The sequence below is a fragment of the Polypterus senegalus genome, chromosome 2 (assembly GCF_016835505.1).
Source record: "Polypterus senegalus isolate Bchr_013 chromosome 2, ASM1683550v1, whole genome shotgun sequence".
In the NCBI taxonomy this organism is placed as follows: domain Eukaryota; kingdom Metazoa; phylum Chordata; class Cladistia; order Polypteriformes; family Polypteridae; genus Polypterus; species Polypterus senegalus.
In genome coordinates this window covers 73,698,969-73,715,503 of record NC_053155.1, presented here as the reverse complement: position 1 = coordinate 73,715,503, position 16,535 = coordinate 73,698,969, and the positions used below count along the sequence as shown (strand labels likewise).

General features: G+C 35.0%; 1 protein-coding gene across 1 annotated transcript in view; it reads right to left on the bottom strand.

Annotated features, from left to right (window-relative positions):
• The window catches only part of LOC120523040 (TBC1 domain family member 8), a 156,041-nt gene that overhangs the window by 60,635 nt on the left and 78,871 nt on the right, over positions 1 to 16,535 (bottom strand). The window contains exons 3-4 of the mRNA XM_039743979.1: positions 2,591 to 2,709; positions 1,310 to 1,538 (exon numbers count right to left, since the gene is read on the bottom strand). Coding sequence (XP_039599913.1) covers positions 1,310 to 1,538; positions 2,591 to 2,709 — 348 coding nt within the window. The remainder of the gene's footprint in view (positions 1 to 1,309; positions 1,539 to 2,590; positions 2,710 to 16,535) is intronic.

Genomic DNA, 16,535 nt, shown 5'->3' with positions numbered 1-16,535 from the left:
ACTTAACTACTTCTGGCATCAACTCTGCCTTGTACCTTTTGTTAAGTCACAGTACCATTGATTGCCTGTTTTTTTTGTGCCTGCCTTTTTCAAGTATACATGGTGGCCAGTTGGTGCCCCAACATTTCATTTGGGCTCCTGTATTACTAACCGGTTGTGAATTTCCCCTTGGGATTAATAAAGTATCTATCTATCTATCTAAGACAGCCTCAATTATTGTTTTTCCCCTACATTACAACTAAACACACTGCTAAAGACCAATCTGTGATAAAAAACTTAACATGCAACATTCCTTTAAAATATATAAACCTCAGGCAAATATATTCATCAGATCAAAATTTTAAAAAATAATTGAATATAAACAAGCATACTCCTTTAACATCCATTCATTAAAATAAACTTTAAATTTACATATGGAAGGGAAGTCTTGCTATTGACCAATTTCTAAAAATCATATGAACTTTTTTATTATCTACCAAATAATACGTTTAATTCCCATACATGTATACAAGCCTAATCTTTAACTTTTGTTGATTTTTTCAAATGAGTGAATAATAGCTTTTTATTCATTAATTCGAAATGGACCGAAGTCCCAGGGTATATTTAGAAAATACAAACATTTAAAAGGAGTTTTCATCAAAGTTTTTACCCTGTCATAATCATCTGAAAGGCATGATCTTAAAATAAACATTTTTCCTCATTATCTCCCCAATAAAAACAAGCTTCTGAACAAAAAGAGCAACAAACAGACAAGAGTACTGTATTGTCATTATTCACTGTACCTCAAACAGGCAAAACACCTTTACTATGCATACTTTATCTTCATATAGTTATATCAATAAAAAATGATGAACCTACCCTTGCACTTTATTGAAATATTTACTGTACACCACAGAAGCAGAAATTTTTTTAAGGAATTCACCAATGGTAACAAAAATCAATTTTCTCCTACATCATACACAAAGAACAAAACATACAGATCACTTGATTTACTACATGATGGATGTTTTTTTTTCCCAAGTTTAACTCGTTTCCTCAGATTTGGACAATTGGGATAAAACACATGTGGTGTGAACACATTTTTTTTTCCTACCTTACTAGTACAAGCGCATTTTTAAGACTGCTTGCATACTGCTATACCAATTTAAAAAAGTAGATAGTTACAAGACATTTTTCCAGTACTATTTTGTCACAGGAGTAGTAACTAAGAGATTGCCGCAGATGGTGAGCAAGTATCTCGCTCATTTTAAATGACAAAGTCAATAAAAGAAAATCTAAAGCACTATAGCAAAAGCAAAAAAATCCTTACCTTCCTTTCCTAAAAGGAAGGAATAGAAGCACAAATGATTAATACTAAGATAAAGCCAGCCCTGTCGAGGGACTCGACCCTTCCAGCAGCAGCAGGAGTAATGCGTCACAAGCTTTTCAGCACTTGGGAGGCTAAATCGTGTTTCAAATTTGACCAATGCTTCTCTGAACTTTTCAGGGTCTTCCTCCTGCTCAGCTTGCTTGCTTCGTGTCTCCTCTGCTATCAGACCCTGAAAAGAGAATGGACATAATGTTTAAGATAACATATGAAAGCATAAGTTTGGCTTTTTTTTTTTTTTTTTAGTCAAAGTTATTTTTTCACATTAATTTTAGACATTTCTTTGCAATGTAATATTTGCACTCTAGTGAAACCTTTTTATAAAATTCATAAAAAAATGGATTTTTATAGAGCATTGGTGCAAATGTGAAAAAAGCCGTAAAAACATGGAATAAGAATGTTCTTGAGCATTTATCTGCAACTTTAGATTTGCACATACATCCAGCTGCATTCCTCACCTTATTGTCTTTCTTACTCTGTGTCAACCTTTCATTGCAAGGATGTAGCTGCCTATAGTTAATTTTTTTACTGCTAAAATTGGTATTTCAGCTCAAAGTAATTGAAGTGCTTAGGGTATGGCCAGGTTTACTTCCAAAACGATTTCTTATGTTTTAAGGCATGTGTTTTATATAATAAAAATTACTGTTTGGCAGAAAATGTAAAACTGACCAGTCTTCCTGGAGAGAAGTGGACTAGGAGTTTGATAATGACTGCTACAATGATTCAGTTCCCAAACTCACCAACTTCAACTCTTCTACTCATGAATTCAGTAGTTTAGCATCTGTTTTTGCATATGTGTGGTTTTAACCCAGCAGTGTCACATTTTAGCGTTGGTGCAGTGTTACTTTATCTACAAAGAAGTGTTTTGCTAACTAAATATTTAGTTGACATTACATCAACAGCATTATTTTAATAGCCTTGTTCGCTGTATATAGTGACAGGCTAAACAACTGAAGAGTCATTATTTAATTTATATGCATAATTTATTTTTTTTAATTTACAATCTTCCCTTGAACCAAATGGTATACTCAATTCTGCGTTTTTGAGTTTTCTGTATACTGGTATGCTTACAACTACCATCTTGTGTATGTTTGATATGGGCTTGCTGAGTTTTGGCATATGGTTAAGATTTTTCTCATGATTTAGGGAAAGAAAAACTTTATTTTAAAATTTTATACCTGTTTTGGCTGCTTTTTGAGAATTAAAATGGGTGAAACATTATACCTTCACTTTGCCATTAACAAAGCTGGCAATGTCCTCCTTGTTGTCAAATACTGACAAAGTATGAAGGAGATTTTGAGCAAGCCACTCCCAGTGATGGTTAATTTCTTCCAGTGAAGCACCTTTTAAATGGAAAAAGGAAAAAAAAAAACAATAATTAGAATAAACAAATCAGCATACATAATGAACTGTATCGTAAAAATGTTTCTGAATTAGATTTAAACATATAAAATTTTGAAATGCAGCAAACAAAACCAAATTTAGTTTTGTTATAATAAAGTGACATAATACCCGCACCTTCCATGTCTCATAACTTAAAAATAAAAATTAAATATTTATGCTGGCTCACCTTCAAAGTCATGAAATTTCATTGATCAATTCCTTTCTTTACAAACACAATACACATTTAGGTATTTCAGTATTCACATTTTATATTCCTTTATGAAATTCCAAAATATAAATAGACTCATCAATTTATTCCAGGAACCCCCTACTGATAACAAATGTTGCTACAATTACAATCTAGTATTCGTGTTTGTTATCTGTTTTGTAAAGGGAGCTCAGTAACTCAAGAATCATATACGGGAATCTAATTTTGTACTATATAAAGATGTAGCAGCTCTATGTAAGTATTAGTTTCCTTTTTTAATTTAAGCAATTTAAAATAATAATAGGTTTAAAGATATTGTATTTGCAAAAGGAATAAAATAACTTCAATTAAAATAACCATTTATTATAATAAAAAAGCTACATAAAAAAGACTACAAAAATTAATTAGAAAAACACTCTAGACATTAGATACCATATAATTAGAAATAACATTACAAAAATATCTAATAAACTCAGTCAACTGGGCAAAAATTAAATCAAAAACTACCACTACCACCATAATGTGATAGTTACAGTATCAAACAATTAAAATATATGATGCTACATAAAAGCAGGAATGTCAAAACCATTCAACCAGAGGACTGCAGAGGTTTGGTGTAAACCTGTTTATAATTAAAAAATATTTTTTCCTTTGTTATAGACAATATGAATGGACTAGCATTACAGCCAGAATAGTTTGTGCGCTACTTTTCTGTAAAGGAGTACATCTGGGTCCAGCTTCAAAAGAAATTCTCTGTCTCAGCCAGGTGAGTTGAAATGAGGAGTAGAAGAGAAAAACACTCACATGGACAAGAGGAGGAAGGTAGGAAGAAATAATTGTTTATTGGTGGTCCTGTTTGTTTGCAATTCATCTGGGGTGGACGTTTGACCTGTACAAGAGCTGCTGTGCCCAAATAAAAAGGTCTTTTTGAACTAGAACTTGTGTGTAAGATGTGCTTTGGGTTTAGGGTAAAGGACACACCCTACAAGTTCATGCCTTTTAATTTTAATTGGTCTTTAAGTACTGTATTCTTCATCTTCCGTTGTTCTAAAATTTACTTACTGTACATTCATAAATCAATCTAATTTTAGGTGCATTCAAATACAACTCAAAAAGTATCGACATTCTGTGTGTTTACATTAACACACATAACCTTGTTATGACAAATAACCTAGTTAAGGCAGAAACCTGGTTTCTTAAAAATCCGCATTTATATAGGCAAGTAAACTTCTGGAGTTCTCCTTTGTCAAAATACTCCGAAGTCCTTAAACTATGCAAAAATGAGTGAAATGTCATTTTGAGACACTATGAATTTGAAAATTAGCATGATGCCTATAATAGTTTTCTTGTTTTTTATAAATATGTTTTTTCAAATTGACACTTCATTTATAGGTTTCTGTTACCAGATTGTACTTCACACACTATTTTGTGCATGGCTGTACTATTGAGACATGACAGGTACATGGTCATGTCCTTCTTGCCTTATAACCAGGACTGCAGGAATAAAAATGCTGGTATTTTTGGACGCTACTGCTACGCAAGTGTTGTATTGTTTATATTTACACACATACTTTATGTAAATCTGGAAGATTCCACCATGAGGCAGTGCGAGAATCATCACGGTGAGAACAGGTTTGGCTTTGCTGTGTTGTGAATTGCCTGAAACATCCATTAAATTCCAAGGACACCTTGCCACAATACCTTTGAAAAGGATGGATGCTTAATGATTAAATCCATTAATCCAGGGATACGCCCATTCCAGCTAGCATTGGGCACAAGGCAGAAACAATCCCTGGATGGGGCATCAGCTCATCACAAGGTGAATACAAGTACACACAGAAACTAGCATCATTTAAGCATCACCAAATCTCCAAACCTTCATGTGTTTGGAAGGAAACCGAAGCACACTGTGGAAACCCACCAGAAAAACATGCAAACTCCAGGCAGGAAATGCCAGCAACTTGACCTGTGAGACATCACGGCTACCGCTCTGTTATCGTGCCGCCCCCATATGTGTAAATATTAACAGTATTCATTATTTAAACAAAGTTAAAAAATTTTCAGTAAAATGTAACATACATACTTTAATACATTTCATCATGAAAGTGATATCAAGTATAAATCTAAGGTTTCTAAACGCACAGAGTGCTGGAATAACATAAATTTAATGTGTTCAGTGTGGTGATTTCTGCTTTCAGTTCAGGAGGAAGCCTAAGAAGCACATAGCGATTAACAACTGGGTCAGTTTTAAGATGACGTTTACTATAGTCTACTTCAATGATAAAATAAACTATGATATTAAAGTGGACATTTTGAGATTTACAGTAAGCCAAAATTTCCACTTTAATCACAAAATAGACCTTTTTACTGTGCCCCTAACTTTTTTTTCTCTGTGCCTCAAAATACACCGCCGTACATTCTGATGCTGTTGTGAAGGTACAAAAAAGGAAGGCACAGAAAATGGTATGTGAGACCTTTAAAATGTAACATGTCATTATGATGGAGAATATGCGATGCTTGAATATAAAAGCAACACAAATGCATTGGTATGTCAGCATTTTGTTTTACCATATCAAACCATTCATCAAAAATTGAAGCACACACATCAATCCTGTAGGACCTTCAAAGCAGCTTTCTGTCACTTGTAGATAGTAAACAGAGACTCTGACGCCACGTTCCGACTTGATCACAAGGCACACCTCGACTTTTTGCTGATGCTGGAGCTCGCACAGGCGTCACGTGAATTTCTGAGGACGTGCTCAAAGCACACAAATGAACGCTGGGAATGCGTGGCAGTATAAACTGCCCCTTAGACATGAGTGCAGCATTTGACACAACGGACCACTGTTTCTTAAAAATCACCTTAGACAATAGGTGGGCCTCTCGGGCAGTGTTTTAAATTGGTTTCAGTCTTATTTAACAGGTAGAAAATTCTTTTCTAGTTGTGGTGATTGCACTTAGGAAATCCGTGATATTGTTTAAGGTGTACCACAAGAATCTATTCTAGATCTACTGCTCTTTTAAATCCTCGTGCTTCCATTAAGTCATATCATCTGAAAGCACAAGGTGAGCTACCACAGCTATGCAGACGACACACAGTTTTATTTATCGATAGTGCCTGATGACACTGATGCTCTTGGCTGTCTCATCAAATGTCTTAGCAGTATTTCCGATTGGATTAGTAGTCACTTTCTCAAACTAAATAAAGAAAAAACAGAAATCTTGGTGATTGGTAAATATGGAAATAGAGAGGGTATCAGAAATAAAAACTTGATCCCTTAGTTTTAAAAATAAAGGAGGTGGTAAAGAATTTGGGGGTAATCGTTGACTTTGACCTAAACTTTAAATCATATAATAACCGCATTACTAGGACTGCATTTTTTCACTTAAGGAATATAGTAACAGCTATATTACATGACACATAAAAATTAATTCACGCTTTTGTTTTTAGTCGACTAGATTATTGTAATGCACTCCGTAATATGACTACCTAAGACCAGCATTAATCAGCTGCAATTAGTGCAGAATTGCAGCTGTAAGAATCTTAACTTAAAAAAGAAAATCTGAGCACATCTGACCAGTTTTAGCATTTTTACATTGTTTTCCCTTGTCTTTAAAATATTACTAATGATGTATAAAGTCTTAAACAGTCTTGCCGCTTCCTATATTTTGGAATGCCTGCCTCTGTACACTCCAAGTCGAAACCTTAGATCTTCTAATCGTGTACTGCTTATAATTTCAGCAGCCAAGCTTAAAAGAAGTGGTGAGGCAGCTATTATGCACCTAAAATCTGCAATTCTTTACCAATAGATGTTCGCCAGGCTAATACTGTGGAACATTTTAATAAACTTCTAAAAGCCCATTATTTTAATTTGCCCAAATAAACTAAGTAGGCACATAATTATCATATAATTTCTGCTTTTCTCTGCTGTATTTTCTGGTTCTTCTGCACCACTACCTGATTGCGGCATGGTACAGCTACCTTTGATGCTGGAATGAAGGTGGGTACCCCTGCTGTCCATGACCCGACTTTATTGAATCCTTTTAGGCCTAGTGGGGCTGGGTGGTATTTTTGGCTTAGGAACCCCTGCAAATTTTGTTTATTTTCTCCAGCTTTATTAGAGATTTTTTGTTTTTTCTGTCATCCAAACTAACTGACCTTATACCTGGACTCATCTTCAGAGGCTTTATCATTATATTGTACAGTGGTGTGCAAAAATATTCAATCCCCTTGACAGTCATCATAAATTTTCTGCATGACAAAAGATTTGTACATATATTTATCGATTCAATATTTTTAATGTGAACTCTTATGCTGGAACAATACATTTCAAAAATTCAAACTAAACCATTTTCTGTAGATATTTAACTGAAAAGGAAAAGCTGAAAAGTTTGTGTTTGCATGAGTACTTAAAACTGTGCTTTGGAACCTTCAAGTTTACACAAATGACAAATTAATCACAACCAACAAAAAGCTGACAGTCGTTTGACCATAATTAAACATTATTAGGTACTACTTGTGAGCCCTTTATATCTCTCTGGAAATAAAAAGCACCCTTTGTAAGGGCCATAATCTTTGTTGGACAATCACTGCAAAAATGAAGACAGGAGCATTCAGCTGATGTGAGAAACAAAGTCATTGAAATGCACAAAGGCAGAAAATGCCTACAAAAAATATAGAGTCTGAAAGTCCCGTTAAGCACCGTTGGATCCATCATCAGAGAGTGGAAGGTTCATCACAGCACCTAGACTCTTACTAGAACAGACCGTCCCTGAACATTTATGTATTTATAATATTTGAACCAACTGTTTCAGTGTAGCTTAATTTCTTGGCAAAACTTCTCGATATTTGATTTCTGAATGTCTAACAATATCTTGTCATGTATCAAATACACAAACACAAATTACAGTGGACACATTAGCTACCTACAGTGGTGTGAAAAACTATTTGCCCCCTTCCTGATTTCTTATTCTTTTGCATGTTTGTCACACAAAATGTTTCTGATCATCAAACACATTTAACCATTAGTCAAATATAACACAAGTAAACACAAAATGCAGTTTTTAAATGATGGATTTTATTATTTAGGGAGAAAAAAAAATCCAAACCTACATGGCCCTGTGTGAAAAGGTAATTGCCCCCTGAACCTAATAACTGGTTGGGCCACCCTTAGCAGCAATAACTGAAATCAAGCGTTTGCGATAACTTGCAATGAGTCTTTTACAGCGCTCCGGAGGAATTTTGGCCCACTCATCTTTGCAGAATTGTTGTAATTCAGCTTTATTTGAGGGTTTTCTAGCATGAACTGCCTTTTTAAGGTCATGCCATAGCATCTCAATTGGATTCAGGTCAGGACTTTGACTAGGCCACTCCAAAGTCTTCATTCTGTTTTTCTTCAGCCATTCAGAGGTGGATTTGCTGGTGTATTTTGGATCATTGTCCTGTTGCAGCACCCAAGATCGCTTCAGCTTGAGTTGACGAATAGATGGCCAGACATTCTCCTTCAGGATTTTTTGGTAGACAGTAGAATTCATGGTTCCATCTATCACAGCAAACCTTCCAGGTCCTGAAGCAGCAAAACAACCCCAGACCATCACACTACCACCACCATATTTTACTGTTGGTATGATGTTCTTTTTCTGAAATGCTGTGTTCCTTTTACGCCAGATGTAACGGGACATTTGCCTTCCAAAAAGTTCAACTTTTGTCTCATCAGTCCACAAGGTATTTTCCCAAAAGTCTTGGCAATCATTGACATGTTTCTTAGCAAAATTGAGACGAGCCCTAATGTTCTTTTGCTTAACAGTGGTTTCGCGTCTTCGAAATCTGCCATGCAGGCCATTTTGCCCAGTCTCTTTCTTATGGTGGAGTCGTGAACACTGACCTTAATTGAGGCAAGTGAGGCCTGCAGTTCTTTAGACGTTGTCCTGGGGTCTTTTGTGACCTCTCGGATGAGTCGTCTCTGCGCTCTTAGGGTAATTTTGGTCGGCCGGCCACTCCTGGGAAGGTTCACCACTGTTCCATGTTTTTGCCATTTGTGGATAATGGCTCTCACTGTGGTTCGCTGGAGTCCCAAAGCTTTAGAAATGGCTTTATAACCTTTACCAGACTGATAGATCTCAATTACTTCTGTTCTCATTTGTTCCTGAATTTCTTTGGATCTTGGCATGATGTCTAGCTTTTGAGGTGCTTTTGGTCTACTTCTCTGTGTCAGGCAGCTCCTATTTAAGTGATTTCTTGATTGAAACAGGTGTGGCAGTAATCAGGCCTGGGGGTGGCTACGGAAATTGAACTCAGGTGTGATTCACCACAGTTAGGTTATTTTTTAACAAGGGGACAATTACTTTTTCACACAGGGCCATGTAGATTTGGATTTTTTTTCTCCCTAAATAATAAAAACTATCATTTAAAAACTGCATTTTGTGTTTACTTGTGTTATATTTGACTGATGGTTAAATGTGTTTGATGATCAGAAACATTTTGTGTGACAAACATGCAAAAGAATAAGAAATCAGGAAGGGGGCAAATAGTTTTTCACACCACTGTATGTACAGGTGAACCACCTAACTAAGAGAGAAGACTTAGTCAAAACTTCATTTAAGGTGTATTATAAACTTTATCAATTTTTACCAATTGTATAAACATTTTTTCTAAATTAGCTTAACAAAATGTGAAGCTCAGCATATTACTTCTGCTGCTTTTATGTGTTTTGTCTTAATCAAATGAGGATTCATGTGCGATTTTGGTGTCTCTTCTAAAAGGAAAGCAAACAGAGACAAAGGATTTACTGTTTGTATTTGCATCTTACATTTTCAGACTGTGCAATAAAAATATCAATACACAGACTCTATTTTGTTGACTCTTAGGAACAGGCACTCTATGCTAGCTGTAGAGGTTCATAATATGTTTCACATCATGCCCACCTCAGAGTGACTAATACTCACTTGGAAATTTAGAGTATTTCTTTTTCAAATTAGAAAAAAAATAATAAAACTAAAATAAGCAATATTGAGTAGAAATATTACAGTAGATGGTTTACTTAGTTTGAAATTGCATAGGGTATACTGGTTTATACAGTCTAATTAGCAATTTATGGCAATTGCCTCCACTAAAAAGTCAGTACACAAATTGAAGGAAAAAATATACTGTATGTATACTTGATAATAAAAAATTATGATACAGCTTCAATGCACAGTTGAGCTCATAAGTTTACATACGCTGGCAGAATTTTTAAATATTGGCAACTGTTTGGAAAATATAAGTAATCATGCAGAAAGCTTTCCTTTTAATTAGGGAATGTGCTCAGGCAAAGCAATTTATTATCACATAATTGTGTGAGTCCGTTATAAATTATAATAATAACTGAAATCACCCAAATGGGCTGGATCAAAAGTTTACATGCCCTTGAATGTTGGGATTGATAATATACACACAAGCTGAAATACAAAGGTTGAAATGAAGGGTTTCATTGTAGTCAGTGTCTGAGTATAAATAGTCAATTTAAATTCATGCAGAGCTGCACGGACTTTGCTGGGTTCCAAATCATGGGGAAAGGAAAAGAGCTATCAAAGGATCTGTGAGAAAAGTTTGTTGAATTGTACAAATCAGAAAACAATCATATAAAAAGATATCCAGAGATCTGAAAATGCCTGTTAGTAGTGTTCACATTCTGATAAAAAGTGAAAGTGAATGGTTTTGGTGCATGGTCTGGTAGACCAACCAAGATTTTAGTCACTGCCAGTATCATTTGTCGAGATGCCAAGAAAAGCCCACATGTCACTTCAGCTGAAAAACACGTTTCTCTTCAAAGAAGTGGTTGCTGTTTCAAGAAGCACAATAAAGAGGTACTTGAATACCTCAAACTAAGATCAATGTTTTGCTATTGCCTCTTTTTCACTTCTCTCTTTTCTTGTACTCTGTCTTTTCACTCAAAGTCTATCTCTGTCTGTATGTGGCCTTGTGTAAGGCTGCCTACAGGTCATGGTCTTTGCCATGATGCTCAATTTGAAAATGTGACCTCCTATTCCATTTTATTCTGAAGTAATAACATAAAAAATTAGATGATTTTAAAATGAACTTTCATCAAATATTATTTCAGAACACCCTCCTACAGCATTGGCTGTTAAGATTTGTTTTGGTCTTTTAGTCTTATTTTTTGTTACTTTTGCAATTTATTTTTGACTTTTTTTCACCTATTTGTGATTTTTACCCCAATCCCTTTTCCTAGAATTATTTGTTTTGGGCTGACAGATGTTAAGGGATTTAAAGCACCTGCTTTTTTATTTAGATAGCTGTGGGAATTAGCAATCATGACAGTGTTCATTGGCTCCCTTTTGTACTTTTCCTTTTTTCGCTAGTTGTGATTTTTTACCTTTTGTCCTTTTTGCTCTCAATTTGTTTGTTTTTAGGATTTTGGCTCTGTCATTAGTTTAATTTCCATTTTTCTTTTGTTAACTTTTTGAAGCATTTAGGCTTGTATTGATTTTTGAAAAATTTAGTTTATAAATTTAAATCTTAAAATGTTCTTTTTTGAAAATGTAAAAAAATTGAGCTTTGTATTTTACATTTATTGAGTTTTGGCTGCATTTTGAAAAACTAATTTAATAAATTAGATTATATCTCAAAAAAAAAAGTTTACCACATGTGTATTTGATAGTTTTGGCCTTGCCAATCAAGATTCTAACATTAACACATTCTTTGAAAAATTCAAAATAATTACAACTTTTCATATTTTTCCCACAGAAATAAATTGGAAACCAAGAAGGTATCAGAGCTAATCAACGAAATTACTAGAACAGATCAAGAACATGCCAGGTGTCCAAGTGAGATGCTTCATTGGGAAAGGCAGGCTCTGCATTCAGAGCTCAACCTCTTAAGAACTAAAGAAACTGAATAACTCATACCTAAATCAAGGCATCATTATTATGAACATGGAGAGAAAGCTAATAACAATAATACATAATAAAGTCTGACCTCAACAAATCTACAAGCAAGAAGTTTGCAATGCAATCCCAGCAATCACCAACACAAACAGAGACAATCATTGGCCATAAAAATATAATGCACACATTTAGAAACTACTACAAACCCTTGTATTCGATTGAGATTAAAGAAGACAAGACACAATCTAACGCATTTCTGGATGCATTATAGGTACCACAAATGGAGTGCAGAGGAATTGGATAAACTTTTGGCACTATCAGAATTACTAGATGCTATAAACTCACTTCAGAGTGGGAAAGCAGCAGGCCCTGATGTTCACCATGCCAAATTTTATAAGAAATTCTCAACTCAGCTAGCTTCCCTTCTATTAGCAACATTTACAGAAGCTACAGAAAATAAAATTCTACCTCAAACTTTTTGCCAAGTTTTAATTACCGTCTTTCATAAACAAAATACTTAAATATTAAATTCTGCTTCGTACAGACCAATCTCACTTCTGAATAATGATGTTAAGATACTCTCCAAAGTCCTAGCAAGAAGAATGGAGAAAGTGCTGCCTTCGGTAATATCACAAGAACAAACTGGATTTATTAAAGGCAGACACTTGGCTTCCAATCTTCAATGCCTGTTTAATGTAATATATTCACCAACAAAGTCAAACACCCTAGAGATATTATTATCGCTGGATGCAGAAAAGGCATTTGACATGGTTGAATGAAACTGCCTTTTTATAACATTAGAGAAATTTGGGTTTGCACGAACATTTGTGCATGGATCAAATTACTGTATACAAATCCAGAAGCTTCAGTTTGTATTAAAAACATTAATTCAGACTACTTTAAACTAAAATGTGGTACCAGACAAGGATGCCCTTTGTCACCACTGCTTTTTGTAATTGCCATTGAGCCACTGGCAATTCACTGTCAAAATGCTATTGATATAAAGGAGATTATCAGAGAAGGACTGGAACAGAATGATTCTCTATATGCAGATTATATGGTACTGTATATATCAGACTCACAAAATATTGTGCCTGCAGTCCTAACAGCATTAACAGAATTTCAAAAGATTTATGGTCTCAGAATCAATTTAAAGTGTGCTCTTCCCGGTGAATTCTCAAGCATACAATATTAGATTGGACACCTTCCCTTTAATCATTGCAGATCAGTTTAAATACCTAGGGGTAAAAATCACAAGTAAATATAAAGCTCTTTATCAACAAAACTTTGCTGTCTGTATGGAAAAATGTAAGCAAGATTTGCATAGATGGTCAAATCTTCATCTCACTTTAGCTGGAAGAATTAACATTGTTAAGATGAATATCCTTCCTAAGCTTCTCTTTTTATTTCAAAACATTCCAATATACATCAATAGATGGGGTTTTTAATAATTTAGATTCAACCTTAACCTCATTTATTTGGAACTAGCAGAATACCCGCGCTTCGCAGCGGAGAAGTAGTGTGTTAAAGAAGGTACGAAAAAGAAAAGGAAAAATTTGAAAAACAACGTAACTTGATTGTTAATGTAATTGTTTTGTCATTGATATGAGTGTTGTTCTCATATCTATCTATCTATATATATATGTTGTTTTCATATCTATCTATCTATCTATATATATATATGTTGTTTTCATATCTATATATATCTATATAGATATCTGTATATATAGATATATCTATATATATCGATATATCTATATATATCTATATATATATCGATATATCTAGATATATATCTATATGTCTCTATATATCTCTATATATATCTATATATCTATATATATATATATATATATATATATATATATATATATATATATATATATCTATATCTATCTATATATCTATATATATATATATATCTCTATCTATCTATATATATATATATATATATATATATATATATATATATATATATATCTATATATATATATATATACCCGCGCTTGGCATTATATATATGTGTGTATGTATGTATGTATGTATGTGTGTGTGTGTGTGTGTGTGTGTGTGTGTGTGTATATATATATATATATATATATATATATATATATAAAATGTAGATAGGGGTGTGTGTGTGTTTATATATATATATATATATATATATATACACATATATATATATATACACATACATATACTTGTGTGTATGTTTGTATGTGTCTATATGTGTGTGTATAGCTTTGGTCACTGAGTGCAAGGGAAAAATAATAAAATATAGTCTATAAGTTATTAAACAGTAAAACATTAACGTTTTAAGAAGTACAGGTACATTGAGCACTACTGGAGTGGTTTCAGGTAAACTACATTTTAAAGACTGTGTAACACAACAGGTAAGTAACTAACAGCAGCTAAAATGTATATGGATCATCTCTCGGTAGTAGATCCCTTTTGAAAGGCGCTACACGACGGCTGTGGTATAGAAATTACATTTTCTATGTGAACGTTCAAATTTGTGCCTCTGGTAATGTGCCTTACCGGCATTTAAAGAAAATTAGTTTTGTGTCCTCTGCAGTGTTAAGAGAAAGGCTTTGGTTTGGGATAAAAGGAAAAAGGTGTAAAAAAGGAAAGTTGCCTTTTTCTTTTATATAGTATAGAGAGATGTGTTCGCTGGCGTTATGATCGCTTGTGTAGACTGGTGAGACGTCCCGCCATTAATCGGCTGTGATGGCACTGTCAGTCCTCCACTGTGTGCGTGTTTTCATAATCCGAGGTGAGGACCTCATAATCGTATACGTGCAAAAAAAGTGTGAATCGCCTTAATATTATTTTTCCGTGGTGTAGAAAAGGGGTCCCGTGTTTGCACTTGTCTGGGCTATAGCGCAGGGGGAGGATGAAAAAAATTAAAAGTGCTCACTTTGACTTAAGGCAGAAGCGCAGTCAGCGTCTCAAAGGCCGGCACAGCTATGCTGCGCGCTGGCTGCTCGACTTTGCTGGGCAGGAGACCACAGTTTTGCAGACACGTTCATGATATCAAAAGTCTCAGCTCTTTGGAGGTCATTCATATATTATATATATAGCAAAATCCCGCGTCTACTTGCGGAGAAGTAGTGTGTTAAAGAAGTAATGAAAAGAAAAGGAACCATTTTAATAATAACGTAACATGATTGACATTGTCATTAGTGTTGCTGTCATATATATGCCTGCCTAAATAAGTCACCCTCGCTTTGCTCTTACTTTATTTACCGCTCATTTAATCATGGCTATTGGCGGAAAAATTATAAAATGGAAGGAGGATGGCTTTACCAAAACAATTATTGATGGCTTAATCGATTATTCATAAAGCTTGAATTGGTGATGTTTTTCTGTGTTAACCTCATATTTTTCAGACTTCTTCTCAAACTAAGGTGGTGCGAGGGTAAAATGAATCGGGATGTGCTGATCAATGTAATCGTGTACAGTACCAGGAAATCATGCATTGACAAAAGCTCCCTTTGCTTGTAATGCAAAGTGTGATTAAATGCATTATTTTTAACGCGTTATGGAGCACATGCATCGAAGCTTCTCAGCTGTGCTTGTGCTAAGAAAAGGAAAGATTTTAAAAATAACGTAACACGATTGTCAATGTGACCTTTTGTAAGTAGTGCCTGGAGGATTCAGTGTGGAGAAACTCTATAGAGACAGCGTGTGTATTAACTTGTGGATTTTTCTGTGAGTATTTGGTGGCAGTCTGACAAAGTTGCTTCGAAGACGGCATTAGCGCGAGCTCAGCTCAGACCGAAATTAGATGAATGGGAGGGAGATGATGACGTGACTCCCCACCCGCCTTTAACTGTCAATCCCCACAAACACAGTCTCGGAATTTGCATAAGCACACCCCTTCACCTACAATTTTAACTTAGTTACAAAGTGATCAAAACTCGTTTATATCCTGCGTCCTCTCATTAAACTTGTATCCTGCATTACCTGTGGGCATGTGAAACGCCAGCGGTAGCCTGTCTATGAACTTAATTTAAAGTTTAGGTTTACACCTTGCTTTCTTTCCGAGGCAGCAACACTCATGAATATGGTAGTATATGTCACTCGCTCGCTTCTTATTGTTTTTCGCTGCTTCTCAATTATATAATGCATGTTTTCTTAAGCGCTTTTTGCAGGTCTTCCTGGTTTTCTACGCACTGCGTTGACAATCAGTTCACGTGATTACGTGGGAGGCGTGATGATGTCACACGAAACTCCACCCTTCCAGCTCAACTCCATTACAGTTAATGGAGAAAATACCTTCCAGTTATGACCATTAGGCGTAGAATTTCGAAATGAAACCTGCCCAACTTTTGTAAGTAAGCTGTAAGGAATGAGCCTGCCACATTTCAGCCTTCTACCTACACGGGAAGGAAGGAAGGAAGGAGAGAGTGAGTGAGTGAGTGAGTGAGTGAGTGAGTGAGTGAGTGGGTGAGTGAGTGAGTGAGTGAGTGAGTGAGTGAGTGAGTGAGTGAGTGAGTGAGTGAGTGCTTTGCCTTTTATTAGTATAGATTCAAAACATAAGTATTCACAAGTATTCAAAGCATGACCCTACAAAGACCTAAGGTGGAAGGTGGAATGCCTCTTTCTAACTTTCAGTTTTATTACTGGGCAGCAAACACACAAACTATAAAGACATGGACACAAATAGATGAACATACACAGGCTTGGTCTGCA